The 24929-nt window shown below is 47.5% G+C and overlaps 2 protein-coding genes across 8 annotated transcripts in view; both read right to left on the bottom strand.

The window, feature by feature from the left end:
* The window catches only part of Bcl2l11 (BCL2 like 11), a 40190-nt gene extending 32218 nt beyond the window's left edge, over positions 1-7972 (bottom strand). Inside the window, exons 1-3 of one of the 7 annotated variants that reach the window (XM_076570600.1) lie at positions 6267-6399; positions 5317-5453; positions 5038-5142 (exon numbers count right to left, since the gene is read on the bottom strand). In XM_076570600.1, coding sequence (XP_076426715.1) covers positions 5038-5142; positions 5317-5440 — 229 coding nt within the window. In that variant the 5' untranslated portion in view covers positions 5441-5453; positions 6267-6399. Of the gene's footprint in view, positions 1-5037; positions 5454-5714; positions 6094-6266; positions 6483-7841 lie in introns of those variants that run through there. The other 6 variants (XM_042276202.2, XM_076570602.1, XM_076570598.1 and 3 more) reach the window with 6 other exon arrangements.
* Positions 7973-10136: 2164 nt separating this feature from the next.
* Positions 10137-24929, bottom strand: part of Acoxl (acyl-CoA oxidase like) — a 300810-nt gene continuing 286017 nt past the window's right edge. The window contains exon 19 of the mRNA XM_042276199.2: positions 10137-11131. Within this exon, the coding sequence (XP_042132133.2) occupies positions 10943-11131 (189 nt within the window). The 3' untranslated portion in view covers positions 10137-10942. The remainder of the gene's footprint in view (positions 11132-24929) is intronic.

Genomic DNA, 24929 nt, shown 5'->3' with positions numbered 1-24929 from the left:
AACTATAAAAGGAGTAACAGAAAGACGAGAGGAGACCCTCAAGTATTATAAAGGAAACTCTGCATCTAAGTAGCCCTCAGGCAAAGAAAACAAAGATGTACACACAAGTTCAATGAACATGAAAACCATTGCACCCAAACATGTGGGCGACAGCCCCAGCATGGGTAAGCGGACATTTTCAGCACTGAGTGCTTCACATCAGCAAAAAGAAAGGCCTCAAAACCAGACTCTGCGTTCCTAGGCTCAAGAAGCTGGAGTTGCAGGGAAATCATTAACAAAAAGCAAAGAGAAAAAAATATAGGGCAAACACAGGGGGCCAAAAAATCAATGAAACAAAAATCACTTATTTCAAAAAGCAAGAAAATAAACCTTAAAAAGGCTGACAGGTGTTTTTCTTGTTTGTTCTTGACACAAATTACCAGCATCAGGAAAGAAGCTGTCTTAGTTACTTTACTATTGCTGAGATAAAACACCAAGACCAAGGCAACTTATAAAATAAAGTTTAATTGGGTTTAAGGTCCCAGGGGGCCAAAGCTTTTGATGGCAGAGAGATGAAGGGGCAGCTGGACCAGCAGCTGAGAGCTCACATCTTTATCCTCAAAGGGCATATTATTGCTGGCTGCAGGCCTTTGAAACCTCAATGCCTGAATCCAACAAGGCCACACCTCCTAATCCATCCCAAACAGTTCTACCAGTGGGGGATGAAATACTCAAACAAATCAGTCTATGGGAGCTGCCACAGTAGCTATTACAACAGAATCCACATTCATCTAAAACAACAAGGATGCTACAAATGCTTTTTACATCCATAAACCCAACAAATTAGAAAAATGCACCCCTTTCTCAAAACCCACAAACCACCAAAGTATAATCAAGATGAAGCCAACATCCAAAATAGTCCCAGAAGCACATAAACACACAGAATTAAGTCTAGAATCTAAAATGTATATCCTCCACCCTCCCTCCCCGAAGATGTCTACAACCACATTCTCACAAGAGGAGTCAATACTGGCTGAGACTGTGGCTCAGTTAGCAGAATGCTTGCCTACCATGCACGAAGCCCTGGGTTCGATCCTCAGCACTGCATACAAAAGGGCACAGGGGCACACGCCTGTAATCTGGGCACTTGGGAAGTGGAGGCTGGAGGATTAATCAAGCAACAAGCACATCTTTGGCTACGTAGTGAGTTCAAAGCCAGCCTGGGCTACTTAGGCCCTATCTCAAAAAATAACAAACAAACAAAAAACCAAACAAAAACCCCAAAACATTAATACTGTTTTTTCATAGTTTCTTCTGGAAATACAAGGGGAGGACTATTTCTCAACTCATTAAGTCCTTAATATCGAAAGCAAACAGCCATGACGGACACCTCTCAAGGTGTGAAAATCTCTCAATAAAATACTCAATTCAGTCCAGCACTGTATACAAATAATATGTTCTGCCCAAGCAGGGTTTATCCCAGGCATACAGATAGCATTTAACCATGTAAATCAAACACAGTGACACACCACGCAAACAGGCTAACAGAGTCACAGTGCAAACACATCGTTAAAACCTAACTCTGAAAATTCTCAGGAACCTAGGAGTCGGGGTAAAACTTCCTAATTTTTATTACTTTTAAAAGAGTATCTTCAAAATACCTATAGCCAACATAGTTACACAGTTAATGATTTTGCTCTTTAGACAGAAAGCTGCTGTCCCTCGAGGCTGCTTTCATGACTTCTATCCAACATAATCACTAAGGTCTAGTCGGTGCAGCAGGACAGGGAAAGAAATGAAACAGTCCCTATGCGCAGATGACGCAAGTGTCTACAGGGACCGCCCAAGAAATTACTTCATTGACTTGTGTACACACACACACACACACACACACACACACACACACACACACGCGCGCGCGCACACACACACACACACACACACACACACACACATGTGTTGTGTCTGTGATAGGGGGCACAAACTCAGAGGTCAGAAGACACCTCCCATCTCACCACAAATGTGCTGGGATTAGATATATGTTATCAAATCCTGCTTTATGTGGGATCTGAGTTCTGCTCCCAGTATGGTAAAAACAAAACACAACTCCATGGACAAGCTCACAGACAGAGCTCTACAGATCCCAACATTTGGTGTCTTCTGTTAGGCACACTCCAGCATCAGGCAGATGTCCAATCCCCCGCAGAGGGCTCTCAATCTAAAGAAGGGGCCAATTGCCACAGGATGCTAAGGGGTGCACAGAAGAATGAAAACTAACCATCACCCGTGAATTCTGCTATGCCAGAAACAAGTCTTAAGATTTAAGATATTCACAAACACCACACAGCAACGTTACTGTCAATCACCATTCATCCTCTCTGCATTTCCAGTTCATACTGCCTAGGCCTCAGATTGAGAATGTGTACGAGGATCAAGTGATGCGGAAAACACATATGGAACAAAAACAAGATAAAAGGCAGCCGGTGAGTGTGCGGAAGGTTTTTATTAAGATAATCAGGCGTTCACCAAGAAAGAGTTTGGCAAGTCAATCCTCCCCAAGTATATGGAGGTGAATATCAAGTAAAGGGGTAGTTTCATTACACTGACCTCCACAGTGTAAACAAAATGTTCTCTCAAGATGTTTGCAGAAAAATCGGATACGGAGGAAACTGTGGAAGACATCCTACCTAATACAGTGTCTACCTGCTGGGCATCTCCAATGAGACTCAGACACAAGGATGTGGGGTTTAGCTCAGTAGAGGAGAATTTAGCTTAATGGGGAAAGCCCAAGGTTCAATCTCAAGAAATTAGTGGGGGAAGGATACAAGGACATGGCTTTTAAGACACGCCCTATGTCTCCTATCACATGCTGCCAGGGGGGAAGAGGAGCCCCTAGCTAAGCAGGACCTCTGTGTAACCTCCCATTTGTGTTCCAGTGGGTCATACCAATCATAAAGGCTCCTTTGTGAAAAATGTATTTTGCAATAACTTATCAAAAGCACCATTGAAGATCTTAATGGTTGAGTAAAAAACACTAAACAAGTCCATAAAGATGGAGACCACATCTCGGCTCAGCCTAAGCAGTCTATAGGCAGCAGCAAGATTGTGAGACTAGCCAGAAAAAAACATCAGTTGTGGACAAACATTTTACGTGTATTTAGTATGTCTCCTATCACATCCAGCTAAGTCTTATTACCCATCCCATCCCAACATACCCCCTCCCCAAGCAAAACTCCCAAGAACTTACTGTTAAAAACCTACCTTAGTGCATTAACTTCACACAAACCCAGTAACTTACTGTTTTAACCTATGCATTCACCTCAAGGTACCTTCCCAAACTCCTGGAGTGTAGCTAACACCGCAAAGGTACAACCATTAACTCTGCCTAAGAATTTAGATTGTGATCTTTAAAGTCCTGTACCTGCCATCTCAAATCATGGTGAATGACATTATATTTAGCTTCCTAATAGTACAGGACCCCAAATAAAACAATTGTGACTTTCTTCACATTAGAACTAAAAGACACTGGCTCATCCACTGTTCCTAGTTAACAGGGAAGGAGAAAATATTTCCCCAGATTACCCCACCACCTGCAGAGATCATTACCCTGGCCAGCAGTGTGAAGCTCTAATAGCTTCCAGAGGGTCCTTAAATGCATAGGTTTTTAAGCACATATGCCAGGGAGCCCCATTAACTCAGCACATGCTGTAGATGTATGCATATGCTAGGCTACTTCATGGTAGAACGGTGGCAAGCGCCTGTTCCGAAACACTACTGCAAGTGATAGCTAAAGTAATAGCGGACATAAGACTTCCAGCTCCTCTCAGTTAGGAGGGCTTAACCGTCCCCAGAACTCAGGCAACGCGCAGCTAACATATGGCTTAGATATCAAATGTGCTAACTGATACCACGAACAAGGTCCTGATGTCTTCTGCAGGACAGGCTAGCTGGACACATACCAAACATGGTTGTGGATGATAAGGATCAAAATACATACTTTTGCTTTTGGTGGAGAAGTGACATGCAGAGCCATCTCTTCCCTGAGGTGAACCAGAAATGTGCACAGCCCCAGTCACAAGCTAAGAGGTCTAAAGAGTCAAATCCAGTCTACAGATGTCTCAACCTGGCTTTTAACAGTCACTAAAGGAGCTAAAGAAGTTGTCAATGTTTGAATGTTGGGATACTTGACTTCAGAATCCGCAGGCTTGGTTAAGATGCACTGTAGAAACCATGGCACTCTAAGACCTCACGTCCCCACAGCCATCATCGGGGGCAACCTTAATGCTGATGGGGCACTTAATGCTGATGGGGCAAACACTCTCCAAAATGCCACTGAGCCTGCTGGCTCTGTTCCCTCACCAGTTTTTTTGTGCATCACCGTGAATATGTTCTCTTGGTTTAAGAGTCTCACAAAGATCTGGGAGTTGTTAGGGGCAGGGGAATGAGTCTGATCAAATGAGACTGTATGCATGAATGAAATCTCAGAAATAAGGATGTATTTTTTTAAAAAAAGATTCTAACACTGACTTTAGCCCTTGAAATAAAAATCCACAATCTAATCTCATCCATACTAAGTCCAATCCCTTGAAGCAAGAAGGAGCTTAAAGGGGGATTTGGGCGTAAAAGCATCTTCAGGGTTCTATGGGTCTGCTGAAGACAACCTCTGTGGAGCCTGTCTTCAGAGATGATCAATTTGCCCATCTCTTTCTTCACACCCCCAGTGGTTATTAAACTATTTTATATATCTGACCAGGTCCTTTTCTAACACAATGACATTAATATCTAAGCTTAGTGGTTGAGACCAATTATACCCTGGTTATAAGATTCGGCTTGAAGGCTGCAGAGTTTCAAACGTTGCAGCTCAACAGGTTGATGATGTTTGTACTTCCATAAATTCATGCCACAAAATTTACAAATTACAAAAACGTGTTGAGCTCTCCAAACGTCTTCCGTTTCCATCAAAATATAGAACAAGTCATTTGACCAAGGCTTTAAAGGCCACCCACATCCTTGAAGCCTGTATTCAAACAAGCACACACCAACTGCCTCTTTTCTTACCCGGGCATGGCTTACCCATCGCACTGAGATAATGGTTGAAGGCCTGGCAAGGAGGACTTGGGGTTTGTGTTGACTTGTCACAACTCATGGGTGCCGGACTCCTGTCTGTGTCAAAAGAGAAATACCCACTGGAAGACCGGGACAGCAGAGAAGATCTTCTCACAAAGATGAAAAGTGGGGATCTGGTAGCAAAAGGCCCAGGGCTGGCCGGTGGGGCCAGCGGGCCCTGAGGGCTGCCGTGGGGGCAGCGGTCCCCTTCGCCGCCTCCGTCGGGATTACCTTGCGGTTCTGTCTGTAGGGAGGTAGGGGCCCCAGGCCTAAGCTGGGGAGGCCTCTCAGCAGGCTGCAATTGTCCACCTTCTCTGTCACACTCAGAACTTACATCAGAAGGTTGCTTGGCCATTTGGTCTTTTTTTCTGCAAGGAAATCGGGAAGGAAAAAAGATTATCTTCAGCAAACTAAGTTATAAAATCATTCCATCTACTCCTTACGAATTCTAGAGTCAATCTTATATCTTTGTTATGTTTACTTTTCTGATCATCTTCCAAGTAAGATTAAAAGTGCATCCAAAATAATGAAGGTGTTTATTTTGGTGCAGGGTGGAACTAAATTAGACCACCAAACAAAACAAAGTATCAACTCCATAGCTTGTGGAGTCGGTGCGCTCACGCACATACACAAGCACAGAAGTTTCATGAGGAGCAGCTTGTGGGAAGCCTACTACATTTCGTGCTTTTCGTTCAGGACAAACTTGAATTAAGTCTGAAAGTCCCAGCGGGCTCTCATTTCCCGGGCTCAGACGCGACGCTGGAGCACAGGAGCGGGCGCAGATGCAGAGATTGCAGGCGGCTGGCCGCCTTCCCTGCTCCGGCCCCATTGTTTGCCGAAAATGCTGAGGGCAGCAAGTCTGGAGAAGGTTTGGCAGCGGCCGTCAGTCGTAGTAAGTGCGTCACAATAGAGTTTGTAACTCCGAGCGCAGCTCCGCCCGGGTCGAGCGCCCTCGGCCGCAAGGTCCCTCCTGCTGCCAGCCCCTGCGCGCCACCCCAAACACGAAACCACTTCTCTCGGGAGCAACCTTGCCCGAATGTGTACACTTCCAAATGGGGGCCTTCAGAGCCATCCCCTTTGCAAGCTTCACACCTAACTGAGCGCGCTCGGCAATACCCGGCGCGCGACTGCTTCCACCCCGGAGACTCTCTCCCTCCCCGGGCCACCACGACGAGACTCACGTCCTCCCCTTCCCTTCCGAGTGCGGTGTCCTGCGCCGATCGGACGACCCCAGAGCGTCGCCGCCGAGGAGGCAAGGAAAACAAAGCCGGGCCCTGGGCTCCAGAGTCCCGCGCCTGCCCGTCCGCCCGCCGCCACGCTCCGCCGGGGAGCCCAAGGTTTCGCGCGCCGCGCCTGTGGCCCGCGCTGCACCGGCCGCCGCCGGGATCATCCTCCGCCTCCTCCCGCTCCGCCCCTCGCGCGCAGCTCCCGCCGCCGCGCGGGTACCGCCAGCCCTGCGCCGCTGGCGCCGGCTGCCAGTGCTCCCCATTGGCCCGCGCGCGGTGGCTCCCCATTGTAGCCAATGGGCAGAGGCGGCGAGGGCGGCGCCTATGGGTCAGGCAGCCGAAGGCGAGGCGATTGTTGACAAACTCGCCGCCCAGCGCCGCTCCGGCTCTGCCGGCCGCCGCAACTCTGGCTGGAACTTAGGGGGCCGGGCTGCTTTGCTCCGCGCCCCGCCCCGCCCCTGGGCCCGGCCCGGTCGCCGCGCGCCCTGCGGGAGTTCCCGCCGCCTGGGCAGCGGGACACTAGAGACAAAGCGGGACCCGCGTCCTCCTGGGATCCACCGGGCCACGATCCCACTCCAGGCCGCTGGAGGCAAAGACCCTCCGCAGTCCCGAGCCGAACTTCTCTGCAACTTCACCTGTTGTGCCCCATGTGCCACCGACACGCACCCAATATGAACGACCACCTCGGGTCTTGGCGTGTACATCCAAACCCCCAGCGTCCAGTTAGCCCTCCATAAGCAGCGCCTGCCTGGGGGCAAGAGGCCCGGGAGCTCACAAGCCACCAGCCTGTGCGACTGGGTCCCGGTGCGATCCCGCTCCATAGAGCCGACCGGGCAGTCAGCTGGCCGGGGCTCGGAACACGCGTGGCCTAAGTGGTCCTGGGAGTCCTATGGGGTCTTTCAGCTCCTGTAGATACTGTGGCCCTCAGCGTCCATAGGACGCTCGCAAACTACTGGACAGGGCCGCCAGGGACATCCGGGAAAGCGAAATCGGCCACTGTGGCCAAACCGTGGTTTGAATGAATACAAGCAAAGTCTAGGCGCGTGTGATTTTAATACTCAAACCTCCGCAATGAAGCCGCGCCAGCAAAGAGCCAAGTCTACCGGCCCGCGGCTAACGCGCGGCTACTTCTCCCGGGCCGCCTGGCTCGCGGCGACGCTTCCCGGCTGGACGTACGGCCGGGCACCACGGAACGGGTCCTCGGCTCCAAGCCGAGACTACGCGCCCTCCCGGCCCGCGAGAGATGCCTCACCAGCCCTTCGTGCGGCATCGCAACCCAAGCCAGACTTCGGCTCAGTGCTCGCAGCTTCTGTGCCTACGACCCTTTCCCAGAAGTGCCCTGCCAGGCAGGGACCTCGGCGCGACTCGCGGCATTCGCCTCCTGCAGCCGCGCGCCAAGCGGGACAAACCAGCGCCTCCACCCGCACGTGCGACACCAGAGACAGATGAAGCCGCTCTGCGCCTGCGGCGCCTGTCTTCCATCGGTCCCCGGCGGGCGCCCCCGGGAATCGCGAATCGCGGAGTGTTTACCTTGCGTTTCTCAGTCCGAGAATCAGAGTCAGACATTGGGGGGACGAGGGCCGGGGAAGGGCGCCGAGGAGGTGGCGGCGGGGAGCGGCAGAGGTTGTGCAGATGCAAGTGGGGCACAGTTCGCAGAGCGGCTGCAGAAATCCGGTGACGGCGAAGGCGGCAAGGACCGCAGAGCTCCAAACAGCTGGTGACCCAGTGCCTGCGGGGAGCGAAGTGAAACCAGCCTGGCCCAGCGACTCGGCTCCTACTGGGCCCCCGCTCCCGTGCCCAATCACCGCGGGCTCCGCCCCCGCTCGGTCCGGCCCTCCGCGAACCGGAAAGCAAGCCCCACCCCCCCGCGGCCCTTAGGCCGCTGGCGCGTGCAGGCTGCGACAGGTACTGGCGAGGGTAACCCCGCAGCTTGCCTGCAGCGCCCGCGCTCCGCCTACCCCAGCGTGTTTACCCTAGTGACTTGGCCCGCGGGCAGCCGCATGCGAGCCCATCCTCCACCCTGAATGTACCCGCCCCTCCCTGCCCCTCCCTGTCCGCCTGCAGCGGCCACCTCGCAGAGCGGAACTTAGGGGGCGCTCAGGGCACACTGCTCTGTGTCCAGCTTGGCCGCGGGCACCAGTGGGAAGTCTCAGGAGGCGTCCCTGCGCCCTTGCTTTGCGGAGCTTCTCAGCCCCAAGCCATGGGTTGGTACATTGGCCTTTGACTGTCATCTCCAAGAATTCATGGCCTCCAGGGAACACAGATCAGCAAGATATTCACACCTCCTCGGCTGTGCCTCATGCGGGACTCTTTAACGCCACTGCCTTTTGTCGCCATTTATGATCTACCTGGTTGAGTGTGTGTGTGTGTGTGTGTGTGTGTGTGTGTGTGTGTGTGTGTGTGTGTGTTTTGTTATTTTCCCCAATGCCCAGCTACTTAAGCAGAGCTGGTGGTGGGAAGGACAGTTGAGAGAAAGGCAAAAGAAGATCCTAGGTCTGCGGCTCAGCTTTGGATCGCAATGGGTGCGCACGGCAAGCAAATAAAATAGGGGAATGAGAAAGTAACTAAAAGAGTATAAGGAAAAAAGGGGGGCTACCGAGGAAAGACGGCTGTGCCATGCGTTCTGTTGGGAGCCTCGAAATTTATTGGGTTCACAGAGTACCGCCAGGAACTGTCTGTCCGAAGCTGGCGAGGTCAGGTCGCGCAGCCATATGGGGGGGTCGAAAAATCTCCTGAGGCCTTCGTATCTCACTCCCACCCCCACCCCCACCCCCGCCATCGAAGTCTCGAAGTCAATGGTGCAACACACCCCACCCCTTCTCTCTCTCACCGCGGCGGCCGGGTGAAGTTGGTCTGGAAATGGAGCATCCGGTATCCTACGTGTGAAGATTAAGGAAACTCGATTTAAGGGCTACCCAGCCCGCATCCAGGCTGGCAGAGAGAAGGAAGTGACTCTTTCATGAATAAGTGACTCGTCCCAATGTCGGACCATCTCGGTGTTTATAAGTGGTTCTAACGTCAGCGTGACACAGCACAGCCCTAGGTTAAAGTCTTGGTTCTCAGATGAATCCTGAGGGAGATCAAAGAAGCCACTGGTTCTCAGAGGAGCTGGGGGGCTCGTGGCAAAGCCGTGCCACTTCTGTGGGTGAGGAGTGTTCGCTACAAGAGCGCACAGGGCATTGGTGTGGATGCCGCCAAGTAGGCGGCAGATGCAGGTCTATCCTGACCAACGCTGCGAGCTCGTACTGTGCCTTGGCCACTCCGCATCCCACCCATGCAACCCGGTCTGCTGCTACTCCGAGAGCCCCAGCCAATAGCAAGTCTGCCTGCTCCGCGCTCTCAGCCGGGAGCCAGGCACCTCAGAACCCGACTAGAAAAGAACTACACAAGAAAAAAAAAAATCTTATCGCCACTGTTTCTCTGTAGGAGCGGGCTGCCCGGAGTCTTCCGATTTTGCAACTCTGGGCATGCTAAAAGAAAACATTCAGGCCCTGGGGAAAGCAAAGGGCTGGGCTATGGTGCTCTTATTTAGGGCTTAATTAGGAAGCCGGCCTGGAAGCGGAGGCTCTTGCATCACCAGCGATCAAGGCAGTTTAGGGAGCTTCCACCAAGTGCCTCACGGCAGGTGCCGGCCACGGGCCCCTGGGCCCTTGCAGCCTTCTCCCGCAGCGTCAGGAGAACTCCTGGGATCAATCTGACAGCAGAGAAGAACAGCGTGGGAAGGCCAGTGGGTCACCCGTGCCTTCCCGAGGCTGGCAACCGCATGTGGAGAGAGGAAAGCAAGGCGATGGCTAGATTTGAGAATGAAACTGGGCAACGCCAAAGTCAGGACATAAATGAGAAATTCATTTCCGCCTGTGTAGTCTCTCCAAATTCCAAAACCAGTTTATTGCAGTTATTCCCCCAGGCCCACCTCCCCTACCCATCCAAGCCGCGGGAGCACTTTTCTATCGCTTAATTTATTTAACTCTGCATCTACGCTTTTTTTTTTTTTAAGGGCGGATTACAGTTTAGCGCGGTGCGCCTTGCGGTCAGGAGATCGCCTACCTGGTGGGACCAGCTGGACTCCAGGGTCATGCTCCGCTCTCTCACCAGCCGGTTTTCTAGCAGAGCTGGAGCAAGTCTGATTCACTAATCATCCCTTGCTGAACTTTTGCCCGCGCTTGGAGTGGGTGGAGCTTTCCTCCCACCCTTTTGCCTGAGGGTGTTTGATTTTCATGTTTTGATTTTTTTTTCACCCAGCATCAGAGTTTTTCGAAGTCACTGGGAATCTGAGTCACCGATGACAGCAGAGATCTTTGGTGGCACCAGGCTCTGGGCAAGACCACCTGATTGGGGATCTAGTGCCGCAGCTGGAAGAGGTCAAGGCAAGGGCCAGGAGAGGTTACCAGACTGGGATAAATTACAGTACTCTCAGGGCATCTGCCTAGTCTCCTTGTCTCCGACAACCTGTCCTAAACCTTGCCAGCCTTAGCCAGACCTCCTCCTCTGCGTGACCAAAACCCCAAGTGTGGCGATCCTGCACCTGCCACTTTGGCCCCTGCTCCAGCTCTGGGAGCTATTTGAAGAGAACTCCATGGCAAGCTGCGGACCGGCCACTACATTTCTCGACTCGCCGGCAAAAGCCTGGCTCACAGCTTGGACAGCTGGGAGCGCGCTCCTTCCCGCACCAGCGTTGGCATAGGCGCCGGGTAGAAGGCCCAGGCAGCCCGGGGGTTGGGGACTCCTGCGATTGGTGCATGGAGGATGGTGTGTGGAATGTTGAAAGCAGAGGTCACCTTCAGGGCGTCATCCCTCACGGACTCGCACAAATCCAGCAACTGCAAAACACGACACAAAGGGATAGGTCGGGTGTGGGCGCGCTCACGGAGGACTTTCCATCCGCCCCCAATCACTCAGGAGAGCAGAAATTCACAACACAGGAAGTTATTGTTTCTAAACAACCCGTGTCTTCTTTAAAATTACTAAGTCTCTGACCCTCAGGTCCGGCCGAAATCTAGGTTTTTCCGCTAAGGGTCTAAGGATAGGGGCTCTTTCCCAATGCTATCCTGGTAACCAGAGACTCGGGGTTGAGAATGAACGCTGCCTCCTCTCCGCTCCCTTTTCTTCTTCCTGCCCTTCTTCACCTCTGGAGTGCCACCCTCTGGCGCGCAGAGGCAACTGACAATAAGAGTCTCTGAAAAGATGAGGGGCCGAAAAGACCTGACCCATCTCGCCAGAAGGGTGCCAACAAAGCCCGAAAGGAGCAAGCGAGGGTCCCCGTGCCTGGAGTGAGTGGACCACCAAGCCAGCCAAGACTAGGTGCTGATCACTTTCCGCGCTTCCCGACTGTGCAAAATGGACGAGCGGTGGCCTGCACTCTGCTAGCCAGTGCAGGTACATCCGGACAGACTTCCCAGAAGAAGTGTGTGGGGGTGGGGGTGGGGTGGGGGATGTGGCAGGCTAGAGCTTTGGAGAAGTTGCACTGGCTGCCTGTGTTTCTATTTCACTTTCCATGATTTAGGTGCCAGCACGCGCAAGGGCAGAGGCCTGTTTTTCTTTTCCCAAAGCAGCTCCATACTGTGACTCTGACATTTTTTCAAGTCTTCTTCATAAAGCTAGCTATACATTTCTTTGACTGACTATATCACAACAACCTTCAGGCTTCATGGTTTGTTTTTATAGTTTTAAAAACCACTTTTATGGGCCCCATCTTGATCTTTGTGTGCTGTCCATATTTTAAGACTTTCCCCCCCTGCAACAGCCCCCTCAAAAAAATTTCAGGTGTTCAGAAACTATAGTGACTGCCCAAATGAAAGAGGGAGGTGGGAAGAAGTGTGGAGGTGGGGGGAACACATTCAAGGGCGTCTTCCTTAAAAATGTGCCCCACTGCGCCAGTGATTCCTAATGAAAAGCTTCGTTCTTCACACACTGTGGCTTAGGCACCATCAAATAAGTACTGAAAAGACTTTGATCACATTTGCAAGATGCGACAAGACAGACTGTAACTGACCAGGGTTTCCAAGTCTGTAATTAATACTCTTGACAAATCCCCAACTAATCTGTCAACTCTTGATGTCTTTAACCACACATTTCAAAACCATGATGGTATACACAGGCCCTGAACTTGCCACATGTTGTCATTCAAGGCAATGTTCCCTTTGGGTTTCATTAAGGCAGCTAGGCAACTCTTGTCATGTAGTCGCCAATGGGGGAAACTCGCTTTGAAAGAAGGCTTATGAGAGAACACTACGGGTTTCATTTGTCTAGTGCTGACTATAGACTTAAAGGTCAGAGGTAGAAATTACAGAAAGTGGTTTCTATTTGCTGTGAAGAGGAGGAGGAGAAAGAGAGGATGAAGAGGAGGAGGAGAAAGAAGAAATAATAATAATAATAATAATAATAAGAAGAAGAAGAAGAAGAAGAAGAGGAAGAAGGACTCACCAAATGCCTAGTGAGGAAGAGTATTTCTGTACTCACAATTCTCCAGTAATGACCCCATCAGACACTGGAAAAGAACATTGGACTGCCTAGGAACGCCAAACATTGACTGGCAAGATAGTTTCTAAATCTCAAGTTCTGGAGTAGTCTAAACCACCCTTCCTGCAACAGAAGTTTGAGTGTATGGAGGGAAGGATGGGCCAGGACTCTCGTCATACACCCTACTTCCGCCCAGCTTTGCCTGTTAGTAAGATCATAACGATTACCCCCTTTCACTTCCAATATTTGAACTGTAGTCCTCTCCTGTGTTGGGTACCATAATGGACTTGAAAAGCTCATGTGCACACTGCACACTGAAGACAGTCATAACCTCTTGCATCAGGAAGCTATTGCAAAATGTCAGAGGCTTCAAAAAATGAAACCTAAGGGCTGGAGATACGGCTCAGTGGTTAAGCACACTTGCTACTCTTACAGGGGACCTTGGATCAGTTCCCAGCACCCACATGGTGGCTGACAGTTGTCTGTAACTCCAGTTCCAGGCGATCTAGTGCTCTCTTTTGGCCTTCCAGGGACACACATGGTGCATATACATACATGTAAGCAAACACTCACACACATAAAATAAAAGTAAAATCTTAAACACAATCCCCTTACTTAAAAAAAAAAAAAAGTACTTGAGTAGGGGCCAGAGAGATGGCTCAGGGACTACACGCCCATGGTGCTCTTTCAGAGGAATGTTATCAGATTTTCTTTAGACTGCCAGCCCCCAAATGATGACACGGAGATTTCTTATTAATTATGAAAACTTGGCTTTAGCTTAGGCTCGTTCCTAATAACTCATAACTTAACCCATTTTATATTAGCCTACATTCTGCCACACGGCTCGTTACCTCTCCCCCATACTGTACATTCAACTTCCCCACGTCTCGCTGGCAAATTCCCCATGCCTCAGATTCCTCCCAGAGTTCCCATCTCTCTCCAGAAGTCCCTCCTATCCTCTCCTGCCTAGTTATTGGCCATTCAGCTCTTTATTAAACCGATCAGAGGTGCCTTTCACACTGTAAACTAATGTCCTGAGACAGAGGGCCCAGGTTTGGTTCCCAGCACCCAGGTCAAGTGGTTTGCAACTGCCTGTAACCCCAGTTTCATAGGATCTGATGCCCTTTTTTGGCCTCCAAAGGTACTTGTATGTATGTATGTATGTATGTATATATGTATGTATGTATATGTAGTATGTATGTATGTATGTATGTATATATGTATGTATGTATATGTAGTATGTATGTATGTATGTATGTATGTATGTATGTATGTATGTGGTACACATACAGGCTAGCAGACATACACAGAGACACATAAGATAATAAATAGCAAATAAGAAAGCAAGCAGAAACACGAGGCTCAAGACTGTGGCTATATTACCATGTAACCTGGGAGGAGGGATTCCTGTCTCGTTTGGCTCTCTGTACCCCTCATTTGAGTTTCTTACTTCTCCCCTGTTTGGCTCTCCCTGCGCTACCATATCCAATTAGGATAGGGCAGCCTAGCACCTGCAATCTCTAAGCTTCCCACCCTCTAAGCTCTCTGATTTCCACTCAGCAAGGCCCTGACAATATAGGAGTTTGCAGGGTGTGGCACCCCACCACGGTTTGCACTCTGCGCATAAAGATCACCTGCCTCGGTGTCTTGCCTCTGCTTCCAGCTCCAGATGCTTTTGGGGAAATCCATGAAATGCATGGAGAGATGAGTAGCTAATCAGTTTCCTGCTTGGACACTCTGTGCTAGAGTCTGTATACCCATGCCATGAATGTGAGAAGGCATATGGCTCACTTAACCTGTAGAACGTGGAGAAAGGGAATTCCACAGCCTAGGCCTTAAAGAGGCTTTGCAGTCCCGTTCTTGCTTTCCTGTGAGTATGATACCACTCGCTGTCCAGTATCACCTGCTGGAGGATGGAAACCTAATGAAGAAGGACCAAGGAGTCTTGACCAACAGCCAGCACCCACTGCTGATGCTGTCAAAGGCCACCTTGCCCCTCTCAACACGGTTGTGTCCTGACTGTAACCCTAGAAATGATCACATTTAAGGTTGTAGCCTCAGAGAGCTGGAATGAATCACTGTCGATGGCTAATGTCCAGACATGCAAAGCAAATAAACTCGCTATATCAATTATGCCCCATCTTCAAGAGGAATCAGAGTTGACTTCCATCCTCTAAAGGACCATTTGGTATCGAGTAATTTCTTGTCCGCTCTTTTCAGCCAACCTGATTTTTGATGAACCTGGATATTGGGAGAGAAACCAAAAGAGCAGAGGAATTGGAACTGGGGATGGCCTAGGAGTGAAGAGTGCCTGAGTTCAGTTCTCAGATTCCACATATGGTTGTAAGTGCCTGTAACTTCAACTTCATGGCATCTATGTGTGTGTATACACACAGACACAGAAACATGCATACACACACATAAAAAATAAAATGAATCTTTTGTTAAAAAGTAAGAGTATCTTCAGGTCTGGAGAGATGGTTTGGTTGTTATAGTACTTGCCACACACATGTGAGGACCCACAGCCATGCTATTAAACAAGAGACATAACAGAAACCGGTACAACATGCACCTGCCATGCCAGCACTGCTGGTGGAGGTGGGGACTCCTGGGGCTGGCTGGCTAGACAGTCTGGCCCACTCTGTGAGCTCCAAGTTTGGTGAGAAACCCTGTCTCTGAAACAGAGAAAGAGGAGGAGAGCTACCGAGGAAGACACTCGATGTGGACTTCGGCTACCACATGTGCACACACGAACATGTACACCCATGTGCATACACAAGTACACACATACAAAAGTGCATGGACATCTTGCAATAATTGAGAAAAATTGTTTGATCTAAAGATGTGATGGGGATAAAATTCAAGCTACTGGTGAAATGAGGTTTCAGTATTACTTCTGTTTTGTTTTTGAGACAATTTTACTATATAGCCTTGGCTAGCCTGGAACTTACTCTGTAGACCAGCCTGACCTCAAACTCAAGATATCTATCTATCTGCCTCTGCCTCTTGAGTGGTGGGATTAAAGGTGTGCACCACCTAGTCCAGCTTCTGTATGACTGTGGCTATCACTTAATATCTTTGCTCCTGTTGTGACTTATAACTGGCGTTTTCATTGAACACCCAGAGGCCTTGCTCTGGCTCATTCCCTACCCATTTACACCCCTTTCAGATTTTTACCTTGGCTAACTTTGATTGTCAACTTCATTGGATTAATAAACATCTAGAACATTCATGAGACTCACTTTGTGTATGTGTGTGTGACGGGAGAGTTCTGATGGCTTTTAAGGAGAGGATTGCTCTGAGCCAGCCAGGAGAACCACTTTGAATGCAGGCCATTCATCGGCTGGGGTCCTGCCTGAATAAAAATGGGAGAAAGGAGAAAGCCAGCTGAGCGCCAGTTCCCCATCCACTAAGATGTGAGCAGCCCCTGCTGCTGGGTCTTCCCTGCAATGATGGGCTCTGTACCCTCCAGGGGCGAGCCTGTCTAAATCCTTCCTCCTTTAAACTGCTTCCTGCCAGGTATTAGGTCACAGATGTGAGAAAAGTAATTCAAGCTGCTTAGCCTTTGTAAAGGCAAACACCATCTCATGGAGTAGCTAGAGAGTAAGCCCTTCCACAGATAACATGCCCTCTCAGCCACCATCTCATTGGTAGTCAGCACAAAGGTTGATATGTCCAACATACTCATGCAAAGCATAACCATTCACCTGACTCTGAGGTTCTCTCTCCCATTTACCCACCCATGCAGAGACAGGGCTCTTCTTCTGTCTTTACTGACTACAGGTCCATAGCTCATGGCAGCATCAGGCCTTCGCTTTCTCAAACCCCCAGTTTCAAGAACACATGCTATCTCATGGTGTCCTCTATAGTTAAGATCCAGGAGCCCAAAACAGAATTCTGTGGGTCGGATGGGTCAGGATTCCAGCTGAATACTCTGCATCCATTTAAATTCTAGCTGACAATGTTTTGTGTAATTGGGAAAGTTACATTTGAAAGGCCACCTTCTAACCCACCCAACAGCAGCAAAATCTCTTCATTCAAGCTGAGTAGAGAGTTCAAGGACAGACAGACAGACCCTTCAAAATGTTCTTCCTAGCCGGGTGGCGGCGGCACATGTCTTTAATCCCAGCACTCGGCAGGCAGAATCAGGTGGATCTTTGTGAGTTTGAGACCAGACTGGTCTACAGAACGAGATCCAGGACAGGCACCAAAACTACACAGAGAAACCCTATCTTGAAAAACCAAAAAAAAAAAAAAAAAAAAAAATGTCTTCCTATTGCAATGTTTTTCAACTGAGTAACACAGCATTCAACTATTAACTATTTGCTAAGAATTCCTAGAAATGCCCATTTTAGTGAAAGAATGGAGACTTTGAACCTCAGCATTACCATTCTAAACCAAGTATGTTTCTTATCACTAAGAAGTGTCACATGACTCTTGCATGGATTGAGTATATAAAACATCATTATTACTGGGCTGAGGGGATGGATGGCTCAATGGTTCAAGTACACGCTGACCAAGTTTGAGGACTGGAGTTCAGATTCCCAGGGCCATGTAAATGACTGTTGGTCATGAGTTCCATTGGTAATTTCAGCCTTAGAGGGCAGAAACGGAATCTTCAGAGTAAGCTAGCTAGCAAGGCTAGCCGTATCATCAAACTCTGGGTTTTACTGAGAGACCTTGCCTCAATGAATAAGGTGGGAAAGGATCAATTAAGGATGACTCTTGATATCAATCTTGGGCCTCCACATTCATGCACATATACACGTATGCAAGCACACACACGTGTGCTCATACACATGTAAAAACATGCATGCCATACACACATGAAGGCGGAAAAATGGTGGTGATGATAATGACGATGACTTGCGATCTACAGGCTTGAACCCAGGATCTCATATACATCATGCAAGCACTCCACCCCTGAACTACATCCCTAACCCTTCCATGATTATTACCACAAATCCTCTAGAGTCTCCAGTTAGCAATGAATATGATTTCTTTCTGCTCCGGCATTTCTCCTACTGAGAATGCTTACTCACCGTTCCTAAGAGTGCTGACACAGGGGCATCAACTTCAACCACTTAATAAAGCGTCTGACATTGATTCACACTGCTGCTGATTCATAAGAGGACCAGTTTCTAAAGAAGGCAAGTGCACACCGCTTTCTCTTCCGAATACAGGAAACCATATGAAAGTATTGGCAAAGGAATTAAAGCAACCACAGGGCTGTGCTTGGTAGCATTTTTAACAGACAAAGGCATTTACACAAAACGAGAAAGAATATTCAATTAGGTGGTTATCATAGAGCTGCAGCATTAGTTTCACACCTTTTAATACCAAAGAATATGGTATTTTAATCAACTGATGGTTTAGCCTGATAAGTACATAACCAAGAAGGAGTGATTGTCAGTCATAAGAAAATTTCTTCAAGGGCAGAAGCCTCACAAACTGCCAGAAGTAAATACAGCCATCCCTTGGGTGTCTTCAGGAAGTGTTTCTGAGACCAGGATACCTTCTTGCAGATACCAACATCTATGGATGCTTGAGTCTCTCAACTAGAATGCGATAGGATTTGCAAGCCCCTCAGACCCTCCCTGTGCCCTGCGTCCTTGCCAGTGTGATATTCAACAGCACAGAGCTGCTGGAGCAGTATCTGCTCCCGTGCTTCTCGTTCCCCGGTTCTAGCTATTTTAGCTCATCCTTCGGCGTCTCGCCCGCCTGACAAGCCCACACTGCTGCCGGTCTGCTTTCTAGACAACCGCTCGCCCCATGCTGGAAGCATCCAGCGCTTTTGGTTTCTCTCCAAAGACCTCATTTTTCTATGACGTTCCTTCATCATTCTTCCTTAGTTGTAGTGCTGCTCCACAGTACGGCTTTACTTGTCTAGATTCTGCATCTTCTTCACAGGGAAGCAAAGTTCTCCCAACTTCTTTCCCATCCTAACTAGAATCAGTAGCCCTTGCAAGTTGCTATTAAAATTGCTTGTGTCCATGAAGATAAAACTTTCAGGACACATACCTTCTTGATAATAATGATAAATGCATACTCCAAAGTTGAATACTTAGAAGAGCTATAAGTAGGATATGGACTTAGTAGGCTTAGGTATGCAAGCACATTGAAAAGAATAGTTGTGTATACACTACATCTAGGACATGTAATTGGGATAGGCACAATGAAAATATACCATTTAATAGCTTTAAGAACATACAAGTCAAGGCTGAATGCAATGAAGTATGTTCAAGGATTCTATTACTAATTTAAAAAGATCTCCCGGAGCCGAATGACTGAACGGAGTGACACACCATGTTCACGGATTGTTGGAGCATCAGTTCTTTCCAAACTGAGTTAGAGTCAATGTAAATACAAGCAAGAGACCTACAGGCACTTCTAAAATGTATAGAGAAATTAAAAAACATAGGATAGCCAAAACAATTTTGTAAAGGAATACACTATATTGGAGGTTTGCAATATTCAGTCAATATAAGATTGATTATAACAACAAAGACAAAATTAGTAAAAAATAATAGAAAAATCGATGAAAGGAGTAGGATATGAAGCCCCCAAACAACCCCATTATTATATGTTTAATTGATTCTCCCCATAAAAGCCAAAACATTCCTATGGAAAATGGAAGGTTTATTAACAAGTAGTGATTAGACCCTTGGATAACTTTATGAAAATTAACCTACCTCTACATCATCCTATACTCAGAAGTTAATTTGAGATAGGAAGTAGACATCACTGTAAAAGCAGATGTCATTCAGTTTCCAAGGAAAGCATAAGTACATATCTTTACAGCCTTCAGTTAGGCAAAAAGTTTTCAGAAAAGGCACAAGGAAGAAATTAAAAACTAATAACTTATATTCCACCAAACCTAAAGCCTGATGCTTACATTGAGAAAGTGACTAGGCCACAGGATGGGAAAATTAAAAGTTTTTGTGCTTATCGTGTCTAGCCTTTTCCTACCACATAGCATTATATAGTTTTTAAGAGGGCGGAGGACCAAATCAGATAAATATTGACATATAAATGACCAGTAAACACTTGAAAGGATGCTCAGTATCATCAGATGTCTGAGAAATGAGTATTAACACAGTGAGAGAATGTATCGATTAGGAAGCATGTCTGGTAATACACAGGGACAATGAGACTTGCATACTCTGTGAACATTCAAGCCTGAGGTCAGCTAGAGGTGAAGGCCGGTTGCTGGAGGCCATGACACAGCTGGATCTTAATAGCAAAAAGCCTTGGGGAGGGAGACAAGGCAGGGAGAGGCCAGAGAAGTCTACGTAAAGAAACACTACCCAGGGAATAACGGAGGGATGGACTAATGAATCTCAGACATATGCCAAGCAGTCTGTGGGCCTCCAATTCTTACGGAGCCCTGCAGCAGGTGGACTGAGTTATAGACACACGGTGCAAACTGCAGGGCACAGGGGCGGGCAGGGATGGAAACGTGGCTCCTAGAGGCTTCTCTGGCAATGGACACATTCTCCAGTGGGATTGAAGTCTATGTTATACAGTCTGCCTTCTGCCAAAACTCACCAAAGCATACAGAAATTCACACATTTAGGTGTATGTAAAATCAGCCCCATTTTTAAAATTTTAATTTTTGATTAAAAAATTTAAGTTAAAAGAAAAAGAAAGACAAAAGCAATTTTAGGGGAAGCAGTATGGGATGGCAAACTCGTTTTTGTAAAAGATAAAAAATAAAATAGCATCTACTATCACTAGGGTGCCTTTTGATACCTAGAAAGTAGGAAGACCATAATAATTTTTTTACATTTATGTATTTGTGTGTGTGTGTGTGTGTGTGTGTGTGTGTGTGTGTGTGTGTGTGTGTTAACATGCCATATCATACATGTGGAGGCCAGAGAATAATTTTTGGTAGTTTGGTAGTGTGTTTTCTCCTTCCTTCATGTGGACCCCAAGGGACTGAATGCAGGTCATCAGGCTTGGTGGCAAGTGCCTTAACCCATCAAGTCTGCTTGCTGGCCCCACAATATAATTTTTAAATGAAAAATGCAATGCATTTTGTTTTCTTCATTTTACCATAACAGGACAGCCCTTTCCAGAGGAATCGCCCTTGCTTGGAGGTTGGCCTGTATGGCTCTCAGGCCAGCTATGACTGGACGGGACCCTCTCGATCAGATGAAGGGCAATAAGGTCACAAGGTGACAGAGCATAGGAAGACTCTTTAGCATGAGGCCAAGGCACCAGAAATGGCTCGGGTAAAATGGGACTCACAGAGCCAACTGACCTAGGGCCTGAGGAATTCAGCAAGTTCTCTAGAAAGCCCCCTGACTGGACTCTAGCTGTGACTCAGTGGTACTGTGCTTCTCTAGCAAACCCATCCTGTCTGACCCTACTTTTCTTTTGCTCAAAAGTCACCAATGCTCATTCTGAGAAGACAGAGTCCCTCTTCCTCCCTAGGCACAGTAGACACTGTAGATAGTGTAGTAAAACAAACCGAGAGAAGAAAGAAACAGACCGTCTGGGGACTGTGGACTCTTGGTGAAAGTGGTAATTTCCTGTTTTCTTTCTGACTCCCACATCCACATTGTAGCTGAAGAAGCTAGGGATCCCAACAGATGTGGACAAATATCCCAACAAAAGCCTGCTGTCTCTAGCCAAAGAACTAAGGCCGCCTCACCACACAGAGTTTTGCCATATGATTGTTCTGGTTCATCTAAACCGCACAGAGAAGGCTGTGTCTACACTCCCAATAGCTCAATGGGCCACATGGACAGTCTTCTATCCCAACGGGTTTGTAGTGAGATCTCATGGGGAGCTAGGCCTTCCATCTCCTGGCTGTGGAGCGGCCCTTTCCTCTCCCACATAGGGTGCTGTCAGAACTTAGCATTAACATGAAAGTGGCAAGGCCACATGGACAATGATCAAGCATTGCTGTCTCCCCCTTCCAGGGAGCAATCAGTGAGGCCTAGATGAACACCGCATACTCCCTAGAACTAACAAGAGGATAGCACCCTTATATATTGTTGGAGGTTCCTCTCTGTTGCTGTGATTAAACATTCTGACTAAAGCAACCAGAGTCAGGAAAGGGTTTTTAGATGACACTTGCAGGTCACAGTCCTTCATTGCGGGAAGTGAGGGCAGGAATGGAAGGAGGAGCTTGAAGCAGAAACTGGAGGAATACTGCTTGTTGGCTCACTGGCTCGCTGATGCTCTTGCTGGTTTTCTTAACCAATCCAGGGGATGGTGCCATCCACAGTGGGATGGGCCCTCCTGCATCAATTAATGAGATCATTCCCCATGTCAACTTAATCTGGGGTGTCCTTCAGTTGAGACCACCTTCTCAGGTGATTCTAAAACAGCAGTTCTCAAAGTGCAGGTCACAACCCCTTTGGGGGGAGGGTCAAATGGGTCACATATCAGATATCTTGCATATCAGATATTTAGATTACAATTCATAACAGTAGCAGAATTACAGTTATGAAGTAGCATCAAAAATAATTTTATGGTTGGGAGTCCCCATAACATGGGAACTGTATTAAGGGTCACAGCCTTAGGAAGGTTGAGAACCACCGCTCTAGGCTATGTTGAGTTGACAATTAAGAATGTCTCTCAGCAGAGACTGAATAGAGAACTTGGAATTTTTATCCCTATTACATGGTGATAAAGTGAGATACGCCCCCCCCACACTTTCCCCCCACAGTGCTGTAGGGAGCCAGGTAAAGAAGCGTAAGCAGGTCTGGCATCTTTTGCGATATAAAGCCTCCAACACTCAGGTTTTAGTCAAAAGTCCCTCATCACACCCAGAACCAGGAAAATGTCAGGCTAAAGGAAGACGACTAGCAACAAAGTCAACACTGACAGGATGTAGACATGAGGATTAATGGATGGAGATTATCAAGCAGCCACACAAAATGCTCCACTGACTGCTTATGAGCATGCCTAGACACAAGGAACCACCTCTGCACACCTCCCAGGTAAAAATAGAAAACGGTGGCACAACCAAATGCTGCGCCCAAGCAAAGAAAACAAAGCACCTGGCTCACTAACACACATTTGTGGGAGTGTAAAAATGTCCCATCCACTCTAGAAAGGAAGTTCAGCAAGTCCTCAAACATGTCAACACATGTCCACCATATGATCTAGTAAGAGTTCTTGGGCATTTACTCTGGAGAAATCAGAATTTATATTCACACGAAATCCTGTACACTGACATTGAAAGTGGTTTTAGTATTCACTGTTGAAAACTAAAGGCAGTTCACATATCCTTCAGTGAGTTTCTGGTTATTCAAACTGACGTATAGCCATAGTGAAAAACACTACTCAGTAATTATAAAGCAGGCTCTTGATACATGAAAGAGCCTAGATGTATCTCCAGAAAATTATGTAGAAGGGGAAAGCTGATTTTAAAGTGTGTGTGTTATGTGACCCAGCGCTGAAATGGTTATTATGCAGATGGTGCATGTGACCTGGGATTAAAGAGAGAGAAAAAGGAAGAGGGTATGACTGTACAAGATCCACAAGAGGGATTCCTGTGGCCCTGGAAGCACACTGCATCCTCTTTGTGTCAAGGCAACTGTATCCAACTCCTACATGAGATGTTCTAAAAGCCTTACAAAATGTTACCAAAAGGGAAACTAAGTAAAGAATTGTAAAACTGCTGTGCATTATTCTTAACAGCTACACATGAACTTGTAATTCTCTCCCCTCACCCCACCCCCAAAAAAACATTTCATCAAGAAAGAAAACAAAAGAAATCACAGAATAAATTTCAAGTTAGATTCTAACAGGAGAATTTTATATATGAGCCAGAAGCCTCCTCTCTTGATTTTTAATGCTTTTTAGTTGGCATATAATGCATTACAAAGAGATCTAAGCTTAGCAACTTGCTAAATTATCCCAGAATGAGCACACTTACCTATCACACAGGTTAAGAAATAGAATATTTGCTTCTCAAAAGACTTCCAAAAAGTCTGCTATGCTCACACCTGACATTTTTATACGTTAGCTTAACAGAATGGGTACCTATGGCTATGATGTGAGCCTATGATGTGGCTGTGATAGAAGCAACTAGCTGTCCAGGAAAGGAGGGTGCAAGAGCCCCAGTTTCCCACAGATGCACTGGCTCGTACAGGTCAGTCTTGTCCCTTTTCTGTCGCCCTACATACTCCTTGCCTGGTTACTAAGTCCCAAGAATTTTGCATCTCTCAGAGAAGGGGAAACTGTTAGCATCACACAGCAATGCTTTTCCTCTAAGATGAAAGAGCAGGTGGGGACAGGGGAAGGCGCAGGGCCAGGGGCATAAGCACTGGAGAGATGGCTCAGTGGTTAAGAGCATTTATTGTTTTTGCAGAGAACCTGGGTTTGGTTCCCGGCAGCCACATCTGGAAGCTAGCAACTGTCCATAACTTCAGTTCTGAAGGATCCAACACCCTCTGCTGGTCTCCTTAGGTATAGCATAAACATGGCACACATAAACCCATGCAGGCACACAATACATATACATAAAAATAAATGAATAAATCTTAAAAATAATAGTTGAATGGAACAGGTGACTTACCTTCAGAAAATGAAAAGCAACCACAAACAGATTTGCTTTGATAAGTGTGTTAAACTTACATCAAAATGGATACAGTGGGGATTACTTGCTTCTGTTTGAAGTGAAATCCACTACATTTTACAGGAATCATAATAAAATTATTGTCCATAGCTGTGACTGAGGTCTGGTTGGATCCATCTCCTGAAAGGTCTTTTTGATACAACACAGTCATTCTTAGGTACAAATTTCAACCATCAGAAATTTGTGAATCCTGGGTTGAGGGGGTGAACCCTGATGGAGAAGAGTGTCCCAACTGCCCAGCACATTAAGCATCGCCCCGAGGGGCTTGGGGTGATGCCCCTGCCAGAACCCAGAGGCTGGAGAAATGCAAAACAACTTGCCTCTGCTGCAGTTATAACACTCTGCCCTTGAACAAAAGAAACAGAATGATCCTGGTTCACTTCCCATATACACAAAGCTCTACTATGGGCATGATGTCTGACCAGGTGGCTGCCAGGCGAAAATCAGGACTGGCGGTTGGGTATGGCTTCACGATCTCCTGCTACTGGTTAAACTGAAGAAACCATACCCCACTCGTATTTTCTTAACCTCAGCTGAATGACTCCATTTATCACTTCAAGCTT

The sequence above is a fragment of the Peromyscus maniculatus genome, chromosome 4 (assembly GCF_049852395.1).
Source record: "Peromyscus maniculatus bairdii isolate BWxNUB_F1_BW_parent chromosome 4, HU_Pman_BW_mat_3.1, whole genome shotgun sequence".
NCBI classification, from domain to species: domain Eukaryota; kingdom Metazoa; phylum Chordata; class Mammalia; order Rodentia; family Cricetidae; genus Peromyscus; species Peromyscus maniculatus.
Note: the sequence above shows the minus strand (reverse complement) of the source record. Positions and strands in the feature narration are given on the sequence as shown.